Source organism: Trichomycterus rosablanca, chromosome 18 (genome assembly GCF_030014385.1).
Source record: "Trichomycterus rosablanca isolate fTriRos1 chromosome 18, fTriRos1.hap1, whole genome shotgun sequence".
In the NCBI taxonomy this organism is placed as follows: Eukaryota; Metazoa; Chordata; class Actinopteri; order Siluriformes; family Trichomycteridae; genus Trichomycterus; species Trichomycterus rosablanca.
The window spans coordinates 23,285,031-23,304,890 of record NC_086005.1 but is presented as its reverse complement, the minus strand read 5'-3'; the positions used below and the strand labels follow the sequence as shown (position 1 = coordinate 23,304,890).

Here is a 19,860-nt window from a genome sequence, read left to right as displayed (position 1 = left end):
ACAGTTGGTTTAGCCACACAGCTAAAATTTTAAATAGCTTACTAACCTGTGTGCCAGCAAAAATTTTGTATATTTACCCTACCAGATCACAAAAAATGTATCATCATGGTTTGCACTTAATCAGGAGGCTGATTAGATGGTGTAAATATCCTTATTGTTGCTGCTTTTTACTATTTATTTGTTGCTACTTTATAGGGACAGTGGTAGCCTAGTGGGTGGAGCTTTGGGCTATTAATCGGAAGATTGTCGATTCAAATCCAGGCTCTGCTATGCAACCACTATTGGGCCCTTGAGCAAGGCCCTTAACCCTGTCTGCTCTTTCTTTCTTTTTATTTCTGGGTGCAGGTTTAGCTCAACTTGGTCTACATGTAGGATGCTATCCAGTGTGGCCTTGTCCATTCTGCAAGTACAAATTCAGATCAGGGATATTTGTATTCTAGCTTTGGGCTATCAATTGGAAGGTTGTGGAATCAAATCCCAGGCTCTGCCATGCAGCCACTGTTGGGACCTTAACCCTCTTGGCTCCAGAGGAGCCATATGATGACTGACCCTGCACTCTGACCCCAGTTTACAAACATGCTGGGATATGTGGCCAAATAATTTAAGTGTACTGTACACATACTGTATATATGTATATATGACAAATAAAGGCGTTGTATTTTATTCTGCTGTCAGCATAACATTACTAATGTCAGAATCTATTTAGACTTGCTACACCAGAGATCAATCCTACTCGTTCCTATCAGAGTGATGAAGCGAATGCCCCGAGTATGACACTTTAAGTTTTATACCCTCGTCGGTTCTCGCTATCTGCCCGCACTGAATCATCTCCTTCGCAGTGCAGAGCCGCTCCTTGCTTCAGCATTTACCGACTTCTCCTCCTTTGAGGATAACCGAGAGCAGACCGAGAGGAACACAGAGAGAGAGAGAGTGCATAATGGACCCGTGACTGGAGGAGATTGAGGCGCTGTTAAGTGCTCGGCTTGAAAGCATGTCTGGCCTCATTAGCTGTCAGTTGTAACAATACTGAACTGGCAGTGAAGACAGGTTGGAGTCTCGTGGCCATAAATCACGGGCCGACAGCCCTCTGACAGGCTGGGAACTAGCACACATGCAGGCGCCTTTCTCGTTCTTCTCGTTCAGCACATTTGAAGAAAGAACTAACACACACCCACACACACATACACACACACACACACACACACACACATACGTTCACGATCTTTTGCGAGCACAGGCTTACTTAAAATAAGTTGTCAAAGATCTAGCTGTCGTACCTAAGCACCAGTTTTTAGATTAAAAATTGTTATGATGCGTTTAATTGTTTGCTTTAGTAGCTACACTTTTGTAAAAGCAAGTAAACCTAGGAACTAGAAACCTACCGGCTAGCATTGGCGGGTCACTGGGTCAAGCCCCACCACTGCCCAGCTGCCAGTTATGGTTCCTTGAGCAATGCCTTTATGCCTTAGTTGCTTAATTAGTGTGATTCCCATTTTTTTTCCCATTTACTGCCATTCATTTTTCAAATTTTCGAGATATCAACGCTGTTCCAACTCTTAATCGTCCATCCCATTGATTACACCGCGGCTTGTATACAATTATTTGGATATGCGCACCCGTTCAACCGCCACACCCATTTTTATACCCATTTTTGCCCCATTCACTTCCATTCATTTTTCAAAATTTTGAGATATCAACACCATTCCAACTCTAAACCGTCTGTCCCGTTGACGACACTGCGGCTTGTATACAGCTTTTGGATACACGCACCCGTTCACCTGCCACACCCGTTTTTATACCCAATTTTGCCCGATTTACTCCCATTCATTTTTCAAATGTTTGAGATATCAACACCATTCAAACTCTATATCATCCATCCCGTTGATGACACTTGTAAACAGATTTAAGGGAATCTGGAAGATCTCATTCCATGTAGGACAAGACCAAAAACACTGTTAAACTTAAGAGACCTTTGAGAGTTAAATATAGCCACACAGGATTGGGAGTCGTTTGGAAAACTGTTGCCACTTAACAGAATGGCAGCTGCATTCACTGTAGAAATCGAGGATATGTAAACATTGCATTTACAAACCCTGTTTCTGAAAAATCTGGGACATTTTCATAAGTGAAAACATTTCTTTGTAAAATCTTATTTTTTTTATTGCATTTTACAAAACGGCTTGGCTTCTAAAAAATGGGTTTGTACAACTGATAAGAAAGCCTAAAAAAGGTACAGATTTGTAGAAGAAACATCATGAGCTACGAGATCATGTGACTGTTTTTGGCTACGAGCGTACGAGTACCTTCGCTGTGGGTTTGAATTGCTGGAAGCACTAAGAGCTTTCATGTCATGTCAGTCTGCCTGTGCGCATTAGGTTGACAGACAGTAGCGCAGTGGGACTGGTGAGAAGGGTGCATGTCGAGGGGTGTTTTCAGGGAGGTTAAGGGGGAAAAGTGCAAGGCCTCCGGGTCATTAATCACGGCCTCTGACACTTCGAGGCAGGGGCCTTGGCCCCCCTGTGCATACAGCTGGGCCACACTGCTGGCACGGGAGATGCAAATCCTACGAACTTCTGTGCCTCTCGCGTTCTCTTTTTTGCTCATTCTTTGGATTTATTCATTCATTTAATCCATCTTTGACACCTTATATCCACTGATCACCTTCTTTGGTCCCCCTTGAGCACTCAAATTCATATCTAAACACCTAGAATTTTTATTTCCAGAGTACTACAGAGAAACCACTTCCATTGTCTTACTTTCTTCTTCTGTTTATCTTACTTTATTTCCTCGCTTGTGTTCCATCTATAAGTTCACCCAGATGAGTTCTACCTGATTCTGTCTTGATTTCCAGATTTACAACCCCAGGGACTGGATTTAAACTAAAAGCTTTAATAAAGAGTCCTTTATGTTCTGAGCAAGTCCTCTGGAGTCTGAGCAAGAAATAAAAAATAGGCTACAAGTCCCGGGAGAAGCAGCAGGACCCCAGTTGTCACGTGAAACATGAAATAAATCATATCATTCGGTGGCCCTGCCTAGCTTGGAGGTTTTTTATTTCTCAGATTTGTCATTCTTTATTTTTTTTAATAAAAAAAAAAATCCATCCAGCTTTCATTAGTTGGATATGATTACTACACTAAGGGAACCGTTTAACATCAGACAAACAACAGTGTGTTTGTTTAAAACGGTTTTCCATTCGGCATCAGACGAACTGGATGTCTGAACCAATCCAGCTCAGTTCGAGTGGAATAAGGATTGCTAGCAGGAATGCAAGGGTTTCAAAATACAAACTGTACCATTGAAAAGCGAGCGTAATTCCTATTTCTGCTCTTGTCCTCTTTTTTCCTTTTTTACAACAGGCTTCCCACTGTGAGCGTTTCCATAGCCTGATTGAATCAGACACATTCATTTGTACAGAGTACGAGGTCAAAAGGCTTGAGCAACCTGAGAAAGAGAAAAGATCGTAGTGATGTAAGGTTTCTCTGTGAGTTTAAGTGTTGTACTAGTGTTCTGAAGCTAACGTATATACAAAATAATTCATAGCCTGGAGACAGGATTGACAACAATGCATACAGTACGTATCCATGACTAAATACTGACTACACTATCCTTAGTGTACAAACCCCATTTCCAGCACATTTCTAGTTTTTATTCTCTTGAACCCCTATTTAACTGAATCCATCCACAAAATGGAAAAATAACCCAAATGGCAAATGTTTAATTAAGGTACAATAATACTGTGGCTAAAAATCCATTAACATAAAGAGGTGGCAAAATTAATTAATAACAGCCTTTCTATATATACAGTATATGGCAGTTGTAGCCTAGCGGTTACTAGGTACTGGTCTTGTAATCAAAAGGTCACTGGTTCAAGCCCCACCACTGCCAGGTTGTCACTGTTTGGCCCTTGAGCAAGGCCCTTAACCCTCAATTGCTTAGACAGTATACTGTCATGGTTCTGTAAGTTGCTTTGGATAAAAGTGTCTGCTAAAAGCCTAAAATGTAAATATATATAAATTAAGAGTTTAGCTCTGCTGTTGGGCCCTTAAGCAGGCTCTTAACCCTTTTGGTTCTGGGGTGCCGTACAATAGATGACTTTGCGTTTATACCCCAGCTTCCAAACAAGCTGTATATGTATATATGACAGGAAAAAATAGGACGTGTATATATAGATCTTCAAAAAGTTTCCGCACTTTTATATTTTGGTTGGAAACGGTGAGGGTGGGAGGAGTAGTAATTGGTCGTGTCTGAGAGACTGAGAGAGAGCTTATAGTCCAGATTTAGCGCCATCTGATTTTCACCTTTTTTGAACGCTCAAAGAAGCTTTAAGGGGAAGAAGATTTTCGAAAAGCAGCGGTGTGTCAGTGGCTACACGCTCAACCAAAAAAAAACTTTTGCTGATGGCATTAAAAAGTTGGTACAACGCTGGGAAATATCCATCAGAAGTTGATGGATAGAAGACTGTAGAAAAGCGAGAAGTCATTTGTTTTTGAAATTCTTAATAAATAAAGTTAAAAAAGTGTGGAAACTTTTGATGAACCCTCGTATATATACAGTATATACAAATCTAAATAGATCTAAAAATAAGATTTGCTAAGACCAGGTTTGTAGATGTGTGTTTCGACTGAACTGATTACTTGTGACACCACACACAAATGTTTAATAACATAATGGAAACGTTCACAGGTCCAGCAAGAACATCTAGCAAAATGGACAGTAACTAAATGACTTTAGCACTTTTGAAACATATGGACTGACTGAACACATTCATATTTCTTCACTCATAATGACCTGTAATTTCACCGTGGTTGAAAACACACATCGCAGTTTGTTCCACCTCTCTTTCACTCGTGCTCTCTGGCTGGGTTCTATTCTGTTATTTTACCGCAGTACGCTCAGACCCCACCTTCCTGCTGTTCAAACCACAGCAGTGCCACACACACAGGGCCTGCCATAAATCAATGGACAGGATCGTGTCTGCCAGTCAGACTAAACAAGAGCATTTGTGCTGCTTTGCACTCAGTCATTAATCATCTTGACAGTTTGAAAAACACATTTCCACTTTAATGACTGTATTTGGAGAATCACGTCTGCTTCCTCTCTTTGGATCGCTCCTGCCCTCTTTTTTCTCTCTGAAAGGAGCTATTTTCTTACCAAAAGGCTACAGGGGAAGGAGAGAAAGTGGGTGAAAGAAAAAACACAAGAGAGAAAGAGCCAGGCTTTTCTACTTTTAATAATTGCTGACAGCAAAGTAAATGATCGTGTACACAAACCACTGATTACTCACTTTACTTGCAGCGTATTTGTGTTATGTAAGAATTCTTACAGCAGGTTGTCATTGAAAATTTGCAGTTTGTGGTGAGTGTTTTGCATGGAAACATCTGGTGTTCATAAAATATGTTTACAAAATTTTGCTTAGGAAATGCTACCTTTGTTAACAGGTAATATTTCAGACCTAGTACAAATTATTATAATGAAATGTCGAGACATGCTTTACATTAGTTTAGAAGACTATTATTATTAATAGTATTAGTATTACTAATTATTATTAATTTATTAGTATTAATAAATTTAATTGTTGTTTACTTTTGTGATTTTTACTAATTATTGACAAACAGGTGGAAAAGGCAAGGGAGGCAAATGGGCAACACATTTCCAAAGCTTTTTCTTCCAAAGTGTATGTGCAGGACTTGAGCTGGTGTTTCAACCAATGCTCATATTTTGACAATACTATCTACATGTTGCAACAGAAATCTAGATAAGTTTTAGTAAGCCTGTGCCCACCATAGTCTCAGAATTCAATTCCCCATTTCCCCCTCAGTTTTCCTCCCAATCTAGTCAAATCCAATTACCGAATTGCATTATGCTTCCTCTCTACTGATGTTGACCTCCATTCTGACTGAGGAGAGCTGTGACCAACACATGCCCCCCCGACACGTGTGCAGTAGCCGACTGCATCTTTTCACCTGCACAAGATGAGTTTATATAAGTGTCACACCCTAATCCCATTATCCCTCGTCTCTGTGCAGGCGCCATCAATCAGCCAGCAGAGGTCATAATTGCATCAGTTATGAGGATTCCCCTTCCTACAAACGAGCCAATAATTGTTTGTGTAGGCGCCCAGCCTACCAGTAGCAGAGCTGAGATTAGAACCGAGGAGTTTGAGATGTCAACTCGATGTGTCAACTGTGTGCTAGCGTGTTTTACCGCTGTGCCACCTGAGCGCCTTTAATTTTTTTGGGAGGGTGAGAGTAGTATTCATTACTAAAGGACAGAAGAGAACGATTAGTATATATATAAGCAATCAGTTAGGATGTGGGAGGAGTTTCAGCCATGTCTCTACCAAGTGTACTCTATTTCATAACTCCATCTGTTAATAATGATTTTGTGATTTGTTAGTCATCTCCAATTGGGAGATCGTGTTGACATCCACTCACGATTTTGAAATCCACATGGTGCTTGTATAACTCACTGCGCTGGCACTCGTGCACTCACTCATCTGAGCTGAAAAACAATGAAATCATCGCCTCTGTTTTCTCCAAAATAACACAAACATATGTGCTGTGAGGCAGTTGACTGAAGACCAACTCTCAAACCATAGGGGAACGAGCATCTGGGCTCGCTCGCGTCCGTGAAAATGGGCCGAATAAAGTGTGAGGAATGTTAGAACGAGGCCACGAGATGAACAGAGCCCCTTTCGGTCAGCCACGACGCTGCCAAAGCACGTTTCTTCTCGAGCATCTTGCGCGTGACGCATACGAGCTGACAAGTCAGCAGCATTCCCTCCAAGCGCAGGCAGATCTAAACCAGCTGGGGCCATGCATATTAGCGGTCTGCCATAATTGCCATTGCCCTTTCGTAGACCGCCGAGGCCTGGCCTGTCTACATTGTTGCATGTCACAAGACAGCCAGAGGGGAACCGCGGACGGAGCGGGCTTTTATGCAAACATGTACAGGACAGGTTAATTTACTGTGGCGTTGGGGCAGTTCAATAAAAAAATACAGTAATAGACCGGGATGGTCTGAATACGGTTGTTTGATCAGGGGTCTCTTGCTTGGTGTACTTTTTTATATCCCTGGCTTGCGGCAAGCTGAACTTTCTGTTTTTTCCTCAGCCTCTGGGTATGAGTGGGTGAACTGGACCGCTTGATGGATTTACAACTTTGTTCCAATGTGGACAATGTCTGTAGGCATCTCCTCATTCAGACCACTTTAAAGAGACACATTTAAAGAGAGGGGGAGGCAAAACCCCATGTCTTCTAAGGGAATGTCTGAATATTTTAACCCACTAAGAAGAAAACACAGCCTCTTGCAACAGTAGTTCTGCACAGTTATATATCTTTTCTTTTTCTTTTTGTTCATTAGTAGAGCTATTTCGACAGAATGTGGCGCTATCCCAGCGTTGACAATAACCTCTGTCTTAGTACGTGCATTTGGAAATGTTTACGCTGTTTTAGAATCAGGGAAAGACTTTTTAGCAAGGCAGATGTGCTGCAGTCCCTTCATTTTACGCTGTTGTGATTCTTCGTGGTGTGAAGTGCAAAAACTTCCTCTGCAGCAGTACCAGCATCTTCTGTTTTACCCGGTCTTTACCTGACAAACTCTTTCCTTCCTTCCTTTCCTTCCTTTTTTTTTTTTGGTGATTTAGAAATGTTTTAGGTCTGAAAAACAGGACGTACGGTCACCCTATGAATAGTTCCAATGACAGCTGTATATTAAAGCATATTTCAAAATGGTGATGCCATGAATGGTATATTAATTTCCCATAATAATTAGTGTGCGAGTGAGATTTAGGACACTGTACAGTACATCTGCCCCAAGCACGATCATCCTTGCTGCCATTATAATATCTGAGCAAACCTTATTGCTTATTAAGATGACCCGTGGCAAATTCTAACCTCTCCATTCGGTTCATAATAAGAAGGAATAATAATTTCTTAATTTAACTTACACTGACTGCAAAAGTAGATGAAATTAAGTAAGTTTGGCTGCTTTTGTTTCAAAGGGTGACTCTTCTAAACTGCATCAATCCACCTGTCTAGATCACCTATCCAATCATTCCAAGGCTTCAGGATCCTGTTTATATAGAAGCATAGACCAGGCTTAAGAAACACCAGGCTTGAAGGGTGACAGAACGGTGACTCCAAACTCAGTCATCATTAATCACTGGCCCTTGTCAGTTGTCCACCCACTGGTGGCCTCACACCTCCATCACTTCTAATTTACCCTCGGTGTGGGGGAAGGCCATTTAACTGATGAGTGTACGTGGATCTCTGCTCTTTATTCTGTGTTTATGTGTCTTCTGTTCATATATCAATGGTATGGATCGAAATGCTAGTTTCTAGAATGAAAGATGTACTTGTAACAAAAATGTTTTAACTGAATTCATAATTAAAGAGTTGTTCAGGGGTTAAGGTACTGGTCTAGTTAGTTATCAGAAAGTTGCCATTCAACCCCCAGCCATCAAGTTGCCACTTTTGGTCCACTGTTGGGACATCTGTAAGTCGCTTTGAATAAAAGTGTCTTCTAATGTAAGTATGTCACAAACTGCTGATCTCCTGGGATTTTTGCACAACAGTGGTACAGAATGGTATAAACAAATCAACAAAAAAAAGCTACAACAGAAGAGAACCACATTGTTTTTTAATCCTGTCAGACAGGACGTGCTGTACCATCTTGATCCGAAGAAATCACAGCAAAGTTTCGTCAAATCAGGCAACATTTGTCCTTCAACTGTCCGTTTTTTCCCTCAAATGTCTGGTTGTGAAAACTACAGCCACGGATTCCTGTTTCCTGAAAACCTAGTGAGCTCTCTACATAGTCAGCATTTCACGTCATCCTATGCATTTCAAAGGGGAAGACTATTTAAATTCTTAGATACCTCAAAATGCTGCCTACTGAGGTGCCTTAATTCTAAGTGATAATTTGACTGAATAATGAGGGAGCATCTGATGCTTCCTTAGCGTTAAAGGCAATCCCAGCATTCAGTGTGGCACTTTTCTCACAAAAAATGACAAATATGGCGGATGAATGCGAAACAACTTCTTTTCAAATGTAAATACATTGATTCTCATTGATTTTTAATTTGTATAAAGGTGTACAAGTGTAACTTATCTGCAAATTCAGGCTTGTCAGTGAAAAATTAACCATGTTAGCTGGCTTGCTAGTGGGTTGTGCCACCTACTCCCATTGGTTTGAATGGCCTGAGGCTAACTGTGTTATCTTAGTAAGCGAAAACTGTGGTGATGTAATTGCCGTAATAGCTGTCCTGTCTAAGTAGTGTGTCTAAATAATCAGCCTTATAAGTTCAATGTCTTATTAGAATCCTCACTACTTAGGCAGCTCACTAGGTTTTTAGACAGACCTAATGTGTTTTGCATTTTGAGATGCTATTCTACTCACTAAGGTCATACAGAGTGGTTAGTGGAGATACTGTAGCTGTCCTTTCAGCTTAAGTTAGGCATTTATGCTTTCAGAACTGCTGCTCACTGGATGTTTTTTTGTTTTGTTTTGTATATTGGTGTGTCTAGCCAAGTAGTTAAAAACATTGAACATTTATTTATGTCACGCTACCTTGTGTCTCCCAGTCACTTAGCCACCTTCCGCCAATCCTGAATCGCTACATCATCCTGTGTGTCATTCTGTCTGTGTATTTATACGTGTTGCTTCGGTTCTTGTATTTTGTGAGTTATTGTACTTACTTGTTTGTGCATACCGAGCGTTCCTGTGTTTACAACCCATTCCTGTTTTGTTGTATTGTGTGCTTTACCGGTTTTAAACTCTGCCTGTTCATCAACTGATTATCTGATTCTTTATCTTAGTCTGACAATTTATAGCACCTGTACATTAGACTATTTTTAGCAGTCGATATGTATTTTTGATTCGTATATCATTGTAAACAGTACAGAAATATACTGAAAATAAATTCCCAAGCCAATTTAAGATTTTTACATAATCCTTTGATATATACTACAGCATTGGTTTATATTCCTTATGTAACGTTCATGAAGGTACAATGAAGACCTAATGTAGCCAAAGTAGGCACTGAGTTACCGAACTTTTTACGTTTCCAATAAACTACCAAACCAAATTTGATTATTTATACACAAAATTTAACAAAAGACCCGGTTGCTTTTTTATCTGCTAATTTAAGAAAGGCCAGTTTAGCCAAACAGTGGGCAACCGTGGACATCTCGAAAATCTGTGTCCATAGCTAACACCATTAGACCGTCAGACTCCACAGACACAAACCAGTCCATCTTTCCTGTCTACATCCAGGCAACAGTGATGTATCTCTCCTCAGCGTGAGCAGCAGGGATGACAGAAATAGAGTGTGGGTGTTGACTCCTGCCATGGCTGGGAGCTAGGCGAGAGAGATAGATGGACAGAGTGATTGATGAGAAGCGAATCAGGAAGAAAGAGAAGATGGATCAGATGACAACGTGATGGACGAGGTACAGCAAAATGGAAAGCAGCACCCGCTATTTATCTTTCCCCCGAGAGGGGACCTCTGCTCTGGAAATTTCATCTACCGCACCTTTTTATTCATTAAGGACGTGCGGTCATTACTCGGCATGTCGTGTCAGCTCAGATCTGTTCTGTTAACTCTGTGTTAGCTGAATAAAAGCTCGTAATAAGTGACATACATTCGAGGCACATGTAAATGAAGGTAGGAGAGCTAGCAGCTGAAATAATAAGAATATGCGCCTTGACCTTATTTTATTTATTTGAAGTCAGTGTGGAGTGTTGGCGCTCGTGGCAGGCTAATCATTTGTGACAAGTGAGAAGGATGACTCGCTCATCTAGCAGTTTGTCCCTTTGCATCCATCCAAGAGCACCACTTACTGAGCATTAGGGACAGTAATAGTGATGTGCAGTAGTAGGAACAGTGAGTAGAGACATATCCACCAATCTGCCCAGAACCCATAGAGACACAATGCATTTTTACGAGGCAGAATTAGTAATAAGTAAGTAAGAGACTTATTTAAAATGGTCACAGATAAGTTTAAATAGGAATGTAACCAGAATCCGGGCCTCCCGGCAGTAGAGCACTGTAACCTTGTAATCTAGCCGTGTCTGTGTGAGTGATGGTACACAGATCTTAAAATGACATACCAAATTGACAGGTCCCATTGTTCTACCCTGAAAAAGTATTATCGCTAGTCAAACCGGCAAGGTGAACCATGGCAAGAGTATAGCATAACAACAATTTCAAGGTTTTCCTAGGGCATGATCTTGGAACTGACTCCATGAACAGTCAAACTGACAAGATAGTCAACGGACGGTCAACAGTTTTGCCCCTTATGACTGTGTCATAAATTGTACATTTCCGCATTTTTTTAAAACTCTATTTATTAAGCATTGCAAAAACAAATGACATCACTTTTCTACATAGTCATCGTCCGAGGCATTTTCCCCCGATGCATTGCCACTGATGCACCGCTGCTTTCACATCATCATCACATGAAAATCTTCTTCCCCCTAAAGCTTCTTTGAGCGTCCGAAAAGGTGGAAATCAGATGGCCCTAAATCCGGACTTTAAGCGTTTCTCACCGTTTCCAAGCAAAATATAAAAGTGCGGAAACTTTTTGAAGATCCATCACACTTTACTGACTACAGAGAGATGATCATGTGAGTAGAGAAGCATACTTTTCCATTGATCAAAATGAACTCACATACATCAAACATTGTCAGCACACTACACCACAGAAAGGTCTGTTACACTTTATTGCCATATGATTGCTAGGACCGCCTCATATTGCATATTGCGCCTTATATTTCATATGCTACGCGAATGAATTAGGTCGTGAATTAGTTAGGGCCTTACCCATAACAGAAGCAAAGGTGGGCGAATTATCAGTGGACAATAAAGAAGAAGCCAACAGACCTGAACATGCCCAGGCAGAAACAACTCCAGCTCCAATGTGAAACCTGAAAGGCCAGACGGCTTCCTTTAGGGACTAAAGGTGACTTACACCACAGCGTTAATCTGTTAATTATACAAGTGATTCATGGGAGTGAAATGACTCTGTGTAATTAAATTTAATTGAACTGTCTGCAGCACAGCACTCCTCCAGGATTAATTACAGAGCACACAAGAGGACATAAATTGTCCAAAAAACATGTAGGAATGGAAAGTGGAATAGCACGAGGGAAACAATAAGCTTTAAAGCAAATGTTTGCATAACCATAAATCCGGCTATGTCAGTTGACACCTGCTGTCACTCTGCGGTGAGTAACCAAAACGAATGTGCACAAAAGTGTCATTACAGGCATAAATAGTCGTTAAAAACAGCACAGCTCAGATTATTATACTGTGGATGCGCATTAAGCATGAAAGAGAAATTCACAGATCTTTGACTAAATATAGAGGACAGATATTTATAATAACGCTTTCAGATCTGTCACAGTCTGGGAATCTACAGTATATACAGTACATGCTGAGGTGGCCTAGTTTACTTTGATATTGCATCTAGACAGAGAGAAACATCTAAACGACTATAAAAAGGGGTTCATCATTGGGACACAGATGGCAGGCGTTTATGGCATTACAGGTACACACCAAGAGAACAGTACAGGACTAAATGGTTGAGCCGGGTGAGCGGGTATGATGAGTAAGGTTCTACCTAATCGCGCCACAGACGTTTCCTGTGTTATATGCAATTTGCTGTGAAATTCAAAATTTAAGGTTTGTGTTTAGCGATTTAACATTTTTCATTTGCATAGCATTCAAGTGCCTCATGTTTACTGGCTACTCTGGTTAAGGCGGTCCTAGAGTAACCAAGCGTCTTTAGAGTTTGTTAAGTTTATAAAATAAGAAATAAACTGTACATAGACAAACTATCAGAAGCATATCACTAGGTGCAGCACAGACTACACAGTGATGATCACGTGTGTAGAGAAGCACACTTTCCCACCGATTATGGAATAAATTTGACTGAAATATCATCTTAATTTTTTATTTTATTTTTAACGTTAGAGAGAAAATGTATTTAAGATGTGGTTTAATGCTTAAACATTCAGTTAAGATTTAGAAGTTGAAGTTGTTTCAGTAGATCTTTAAAGAACTGCATTTGCCACCACACTGAAAGTACTTTCTTGGCTAAACTGCAATGCTCAATCAGTGCGTCATGACACGAGACAGAACTAGACAACTCAGGGTGAAAGGAAAAGACTGTTCGGGCAAGTGGATCAATACTGCACTTCCTGTCACAGTCTCAAGAGACTTGCCTTATAAAGATAGCACTGAACCAACCTAAAACTATTTTGATAAGAGCTTTGCTTTGAGTAATGCTTACCATTATATTGTTTTATTTTGTAATGCTACAGTACTACCACAAGTATACAACAAAGAACTAAATGACAAACGCAGGGCATGCTTAAACCCAGTTATGCAGACTGCACATGTAACATGGACTTTTTTCTTATTATTATTTGCAATACACAGTTTGACTTTCTATTTCTATTTTCCTTCTTCTCCCAATGTAATTGTATCTAATTACCCTGGTTATATTTGTCCCCCACTGCAGCAGACTCCTACCCTGGTCGAGAAGGACATACCTATCATACGCCCCCATTTGACACGTGCGCAGTAGCCGAATAGCGGGTTCACACAGGGATCAGTATGGCATATGGAGAGCCACACACTGCTCCCTGTTATCCCGTCTCTGTGCACATCAACCAGCCAGCAGAGGCCGTAATTGCAGCAGTGATGAGGAATCCCTTCTGCCTTCCCACCCAGCAGACGTTACCAATGTCTGGGGGCCTTGAAAGTCATTTTTAGTGCCATAAAAATATGCACACATAAAAGGAATGCTATTTGAAGGCTTTATTATGTTTACTACAAATCCCACCCCCATGCAATACATAAAGAACTAATATTTTACTAAAGAACTATAATAACAACATTTATTTAGTCACCTTATAATATTAGACTTGCTTGCCTGATTTGCCATTAATCTTGAGCTTATATTATTACTGTTTTTATTATTTTTGTTTAAATCTGCTGTTAAACCTTAACAAATAACATAACCTTTAACTACTTTTTACTATTAAAGCTCTGAGAAGTAACTTTGTGTGAGTAGTTGTGTACAATCTTAAAAAAAATCTTAAAAATAACATTTACATGACTATGTGAAATAAATAGTCATATGAATTGTTTATACCTGCCATAAAAATAATTTAAACTTGCTAAAGATCCAGCATCATTCAGTCATAAGATGATCTACTTTATCATGACCCTATTTTTGTTGGCTTATAGACAATAGTTTGTTGTTGTCATGCCTCAACTAAGGAAAAACCTGGCAACCCTGAAGGTGTGTTTTTCCATTTATGTAAAATAGCTGCTTCAAAAAAATATTTTTTTTCTCACTTTGCTAACTTGTTTCCTTTAATTTTGTCCAAGGCTTATATAATAAAAAATAAGGCATTGATTTTCTTTAATTAAACAAAAACCCTTAGGAGCTAAATAAAGACATACACAAGTATATAGTTTAAATATAACCATTTCATTTATTTAACAAAATTATAACTTCAAAGTTGGACAGCTCTGCCATCACTATAATTCTTTTATTTCATCGAAGCGGCACCTTAACCAGCCTAGTAATTTCAACTGTACAAAAAATATTACAGCTCTTTATTACATTTATTTATAAGCTGTTCAAATAAAAAGAAGCATTTGGAAAGCATAAAGTTTTACACATTCACTTTGACATGCACATTCATACTGCACAGACAAACTAAACAGAATCAGACAGGATGATTTTATAAAAAAACTGAAGCTTGAGTTTTTGCAGCATATTGTGTACAAATAAAAGGCAGAGAGAGTTAGAATGAAATGAAACTAAGAATAAAATGAATTCATATTTTTTCTCTGTATTTGTGAAAGTAAACAGGTATGTGCGGATTAAAAACGGAAAAGTCAGGCGCTTGTTAGAAAATAAATACAATTCTGTTTGAAAACTGCATCAAGTCTCACACCATTTAAAGCTTGCATGCACCCTGCACACCCATAAAAAAGTCTCAGGATATTTATTTCGCTCTGCATTTTTGCTTATTCAGTTCAGTCATTCCCATCGGAATATCCTACCAGTTATCAGTTTTCATGCAAGTGCCCTGATGTCCAGGCTTCATAATGCACTGAGTCTTATTGGTAACCGAGGGCTGAGGTAGATCCCAGTCTCTGGCTGTAGAGGGCATAGTGGGAATAATATGGCACAGAGGCTGGTAAAGAGTGCATGGGTAACGTGGGTGCTGTAGGCAGTGGCATTTTGCTATAAGGATGGTAACGTGACAGTCCCAAACTTGGAGGCCCCCTTAGGGAGTAGGAACTGGGTAAGGACGCAGGACTGCTCTGAGGCGGCAAGTGGAGGTGGCACGAAGAGGATGACGGAGGGTATGAAGGCAGGAGCTTTCCGTCCACACCTGGCAGAGAGGTGTGCGTACGAAGATGGGCTAAAAGTTCATCAGAGGTGGTGAAGCGCTTATCGCAAGGCCCGCTCGCTGAAACCCAGTTGCAGGCATGCGGTAGAGGCTCATTGGGAAGCATGAAGCCATACGTATAAAGCGGGTGAGAGAGGGATGGTGTGATGCTGGAAGACAAAGAGCTCTGGTGGAGCGAGTGCAGCGAAGGATGACCGGGATAAACCAATGGAAATCCAGACTTTAGCGAAGAGGAAGGGTCGTGAACACATGTTCCACAGTTGCCACCCAGATGAGGGGCATTTGGGTAGCTTAAGCAGTATGGGTCCCGACACAAGCCCTGCATGAATGAGGGCGGAGATGCTCCAGTGAGTGGGCTTGAGCTTGGGTGTTTTCCAACTCCAGCACCACCTAGGCTAGACTTAGTGTGGTCCAAGCCAGGAACAAACTGTCCATGATAGCCGGCGTAACTGCCCACTATAGAGCCGTGGTAGCCCATACTGGATGATGGAAGAGAGAAAACAGGGTGGCTGGATTTGAAGGGAGAAATAGAAACAGGCCCCAGTCCTCCAGGCTGAGATGGCTGCGAGTCTGATTTGTTCTCGTTATTTGGGCTGCTGTCCGAACTTGAGCCGCTGGAGTTTGTACTCGCTCTGGCATGGCTTGAGTTGGCCAACTGGGGACTTTCTGGACTCATCTTACTCGACTCTGTGTCCTTCTTTACGCTGCCGTTACTATCGGAGTGTGCCATCTCAGTGGTTTTGCTCTCACCGTTGGCAGTCTGCGAATGTCCAGCGGGACGCCCTACACTCGGAGAAAGAGTGTGCCTTTGTGCCTGAGTCAGCGAAGGTGAGCCCACTCGAGAGCTCGGAGAAACGGTGCGAGTGTGCTGAGGCTGACAGCTCGACGTGCCGTTGCTGCCACTACCTCCACCCATGGAAAGACAAAAGCCAGTCTTGTTAGTGGTGCCGCTGGTGTTACTCCCATCCCTCTGGCTGTCCGCACCAGTTTTAGAGTAAGGCTTAAAACTGGATTTGTCGTCCGGCGGTGGCCGCTGCTCCCCGAGCTTCAGGGTCGAGGAGGTGGTCCGGGTTGAGTCTTTTTCTCCAAGTCCACTTGAAGTGATAGAGGCCAGTTTGGAGGACGATGGGGGATCTGGTTTGCCGATCTGAGAACATGTCTGAGCCAATAGGGCTAATGGACTCTTCTTAGCATCCAGCTGGAACAGAAATAAAAAATGTCAGTCATTACAGTGAAAGAAAAGGCTGAATTTTTAATTTCATCATATTATTTAATACAGTGTTGACATTCGGCGGAGATCAATAGGGGTTAAAAGGTAGAATTCAGCCTACAGCGATATACTAATAAAAATTATTCTAAAAGGTTTTAAGCTTTATCCACTTCAAAGGTTTTAGGGAATGTAAGTGGCCATTATTGTCTCTTCAGAAAACCAAACAAAATGATAACGGTGGACAGAATAATATAATAAAATCTGAGAAACTCTAACCCTCCTAAACTCTAATACAGATTTATCCACTTTTCCAATAAAACCACAATACAAAAATATATGCTCATAGGATACAATATTTTAATTCAATAAAATCTATTTATTTTGATCTCAAATCTACAATTAACCATGAATTTAATATAAATTGTATATAATATTTTCTGTATGTATATATTTAACTTTAAAATGAAGCACAACAGCACAATCAACAACACTAATAACAACATGCATTTTTCCTTAATGTAAATAACACTAGTTCTATTAAAAACAAGGATTTTATAATGCAGTTGTTAACACTGTAATAAAGGATACAACAACATAGAAAAAATATTGCGTTTAATTATGATGTATTTTGATATGAAGAGTTTAAACCCTGTATATTGCAACAACAACATTAAGGAGAATTTTTGTAATAATAGTAATGCACACATTACATAATAATGGGGACAGCACATATAAAGATATTTTTTACTTATTATTGTTATTATTATTATTATTATTGCTGTTCTTTATTATTTAAGTGTAGTTATTTCTCTTTTTTTAAATCCACTGTACAATATCTCATGATTAATATTATATTATTCATACTATTTTTAATACTATACCCTATACTTGTAATGAATACATGTTGTAATTGTATGTTGAATCTATTTATATATTAGTTTAGAATTGTTTTAATGGAATGAATGTTTTAATGTTTATTTTAAAAATACAGAATACGTTTTAATTTGATATTTGTATATACTGTATGGTCATTACATAGACATTATATTATACATTATAAGTTTGGACACAAGTTTATCCCATCCCATGCTTTTAAAACGATGTGAAAGTGTATTTATTACTTTTATAGTTTTACTTTTACAGTTTTTTTTTTTTTTTTAGCAGTAAATAGTAAATAAGGAAACATTTAAAAAGATATGTTGGGATAAGTTTGGTAATTTGTAGTTGTGCCACCTGACATATTTCAATCATCACTAATCTCCCAATATATCACTGTATATCTAAAAATACATACAGGACACATATTTAGTTCAACCGAGCCACAGAAACGCATGAAAACGATCCAATTTCTTATATTATACAATATAAATATTAAATATATAATCTCTAATAAAGTAAATAAAGCAATGTAATAAAGATTAGGATCCCGTACCTCGATGCTGATGGGAGCCGAGCTGAGGGGCTGCAGGTACTCCGGGTGCAGTAAATGGCCCGAGTGCGCGGTCAGCATCTTCACTATTTTAATAGGGAGTCGCTTGGCCTGACGGACGGGATCAGACGGATCTAATGAAACCCTGGACGTGGAGGTATTTATAATTCCAGTGAGTCTTCTGTAGGTGAAGTTACCGGGTGTTTTACCGGAGCTCGGGCTGTTGTGTAGAGCTGAAAGTGCAGATCCGCTCACAGTGTGGTTCATTTGAGACTGAGCGATCACACTGGACACATTCTGATGCTGAAGTAACAATCACTGGCTGATCGGAGAGTCCATAATAGCACTTTTAAAATAATCCAATGACCCAAACTGGGAAAAACAGGATTTTCAGGGCTGACAGATTTACTCCAGAAGCGACCATGTTCAGAGTCAGACTCCGATTATCTTCGGGCGATGTGACTTTCATCCACAGCGTCACACAGAGAAAAATCAGTATTTATTACTCTGAGATGCTCCTGTATCACAGATAGATTTTCTTCTTTATAAAGGAAACAAGAAAGTCCACAATTCCACCAAAAAACCAGCAGCGCGAGCGCGTCAGTCCAGCACGTGCGCTCCCTTCTGTCTCGTGCACTTCAGCTCAGCGAAAGGCAGAAAGACCTCTAAAGTCCGCACACAGCCGACCAATCAGCGTCGCCTGCATAGCCAATGAGAAGGGGTGGTGTGAAGGGGCGGGGTTATCAGAACCGACCACGCCCAGTGATCATTCTTCATATTCGTGTTCATTACTTTGAACAGTGGCAGCCATGCTCTTCAAAGTCATTCTACTGTACCTCAGCATCTCATCTCACCCTAGTGTAATAAATGATGTCTTACCTGGTTCAGGATCTCCAGCACGATGATAATGATGTCACCGGGGTAGAGGAGAGAGAGAGAGAGAGAGACAGGGCGCTCATTTCCAACAGAGGATCACTCCTCGCGCCTAGCCGTAAATTGGGCCATAAATCCAAAACCAACTCCAGAGATCTCTGAAATTTGTAATATTCTAGGTCTTTAAATATAGCCTGGGATGGAAAAAATCATTCAGGAGAATAGGCCAGCACACTCATATCCCTGTTACAATATTTTTCTAAGTCATCCTAGGAGAAGTGTTTTAGTCGGCAACGTTTAATAAGCTGGATCTGAAACATTCATTCATCTTTAGCAGCCACCGTGTTATCCTGCTAATGGCTACAGTAAAAAAAAGTTTTAAAAAAACATTGTGAATGGCAGGAAAAGACCAGTGGCATGGTACTTCACTATGTCACTATGGAAAATTTAAAATAGCCAATTTAAAAGAGCACACAGGTAGTAAAGACTTTTGGTGTGATCAAATCCAGGTCCACAGAAGTGTGTGTGGCAACCACAATACCTGCTATAGTATTACGCCACCCAACAGGTGTTTGACAAACATTAGTGTTTTAATTTATTAATTAAAAAATACCACAAACAAGAAATGTTTTAGTTTACATGTCCATGCAGACAAGTCAAGGAAATTCAATTGAATAATTTTACTAAATAAATGTTGTATAAAGGTGCTTCTATCAAACTAGCCCACGACTGTTGAGATTATAGTTTGAATCTCAGTGGTGCCATGATTGGCTTTGTCTGAGAGTGGCTGAAACCCTGTGATGGACTGGTGGTTCAGGGTCTTCCTGCCTTGCACCCAGTGTTTCCCACTGAAAATGGACCCACCTCATCCATGACCAGCATACAGCGGTTCATGAAAATGAAATGTTGT

At 40.2% G+C, this 19,860-nt stretch overlaps 1 protein-coding gene across 1 annotated transcript; it reads right to left on the bottom strand.

Annotated features, from left to right (window-relative positions):
* Window positions 1-14,485: 14,485 nt before the first annotated feature.
* On the bottom strand, window positions 14,486-18,607 carry LOC134332453 (zinc finger protein 703-like). Its single transcript, XM_063014104.1, has 2 exons — window positions 18,081-18,607; window positions 14,486-16,636 (listed from the first exon to the last, which is right to left on the bottom strand). The coding sequence occupies exons 1-2, from the start codon at window positions 18,342-18,344 to the stop codon at window positions 15,143-15,145; spliced, it is 1,758 nt and encodes a 585-aa protein (XP_062870174.1). The 5' UTR covers window positions 18,345-18,607; the 3' UTR covers window positions 14,486-15,142.
* Window positions 18,608-19,860: the final 1,253 nt, after the last annotated feature.

What these genes read in the sequence shown, in the direction of transcription:
- LOC134332453 (XM_063014104.1), bottom strand. Translation starts at nt 18,344, where the DNA reads ATGAACCACACTGTGAGCGGATCTGCACTTTCAGCTCTACACAACAGC. An exon ending in CGGCTCCCATCAGCATCGAG is followed by an intron (nt 16,637 to 18,080) that starts GTACGGGATCCT and finishes TTTCTGTTCCAG; the next exon opens with CTGGATGCTAAGAAGAGTCC.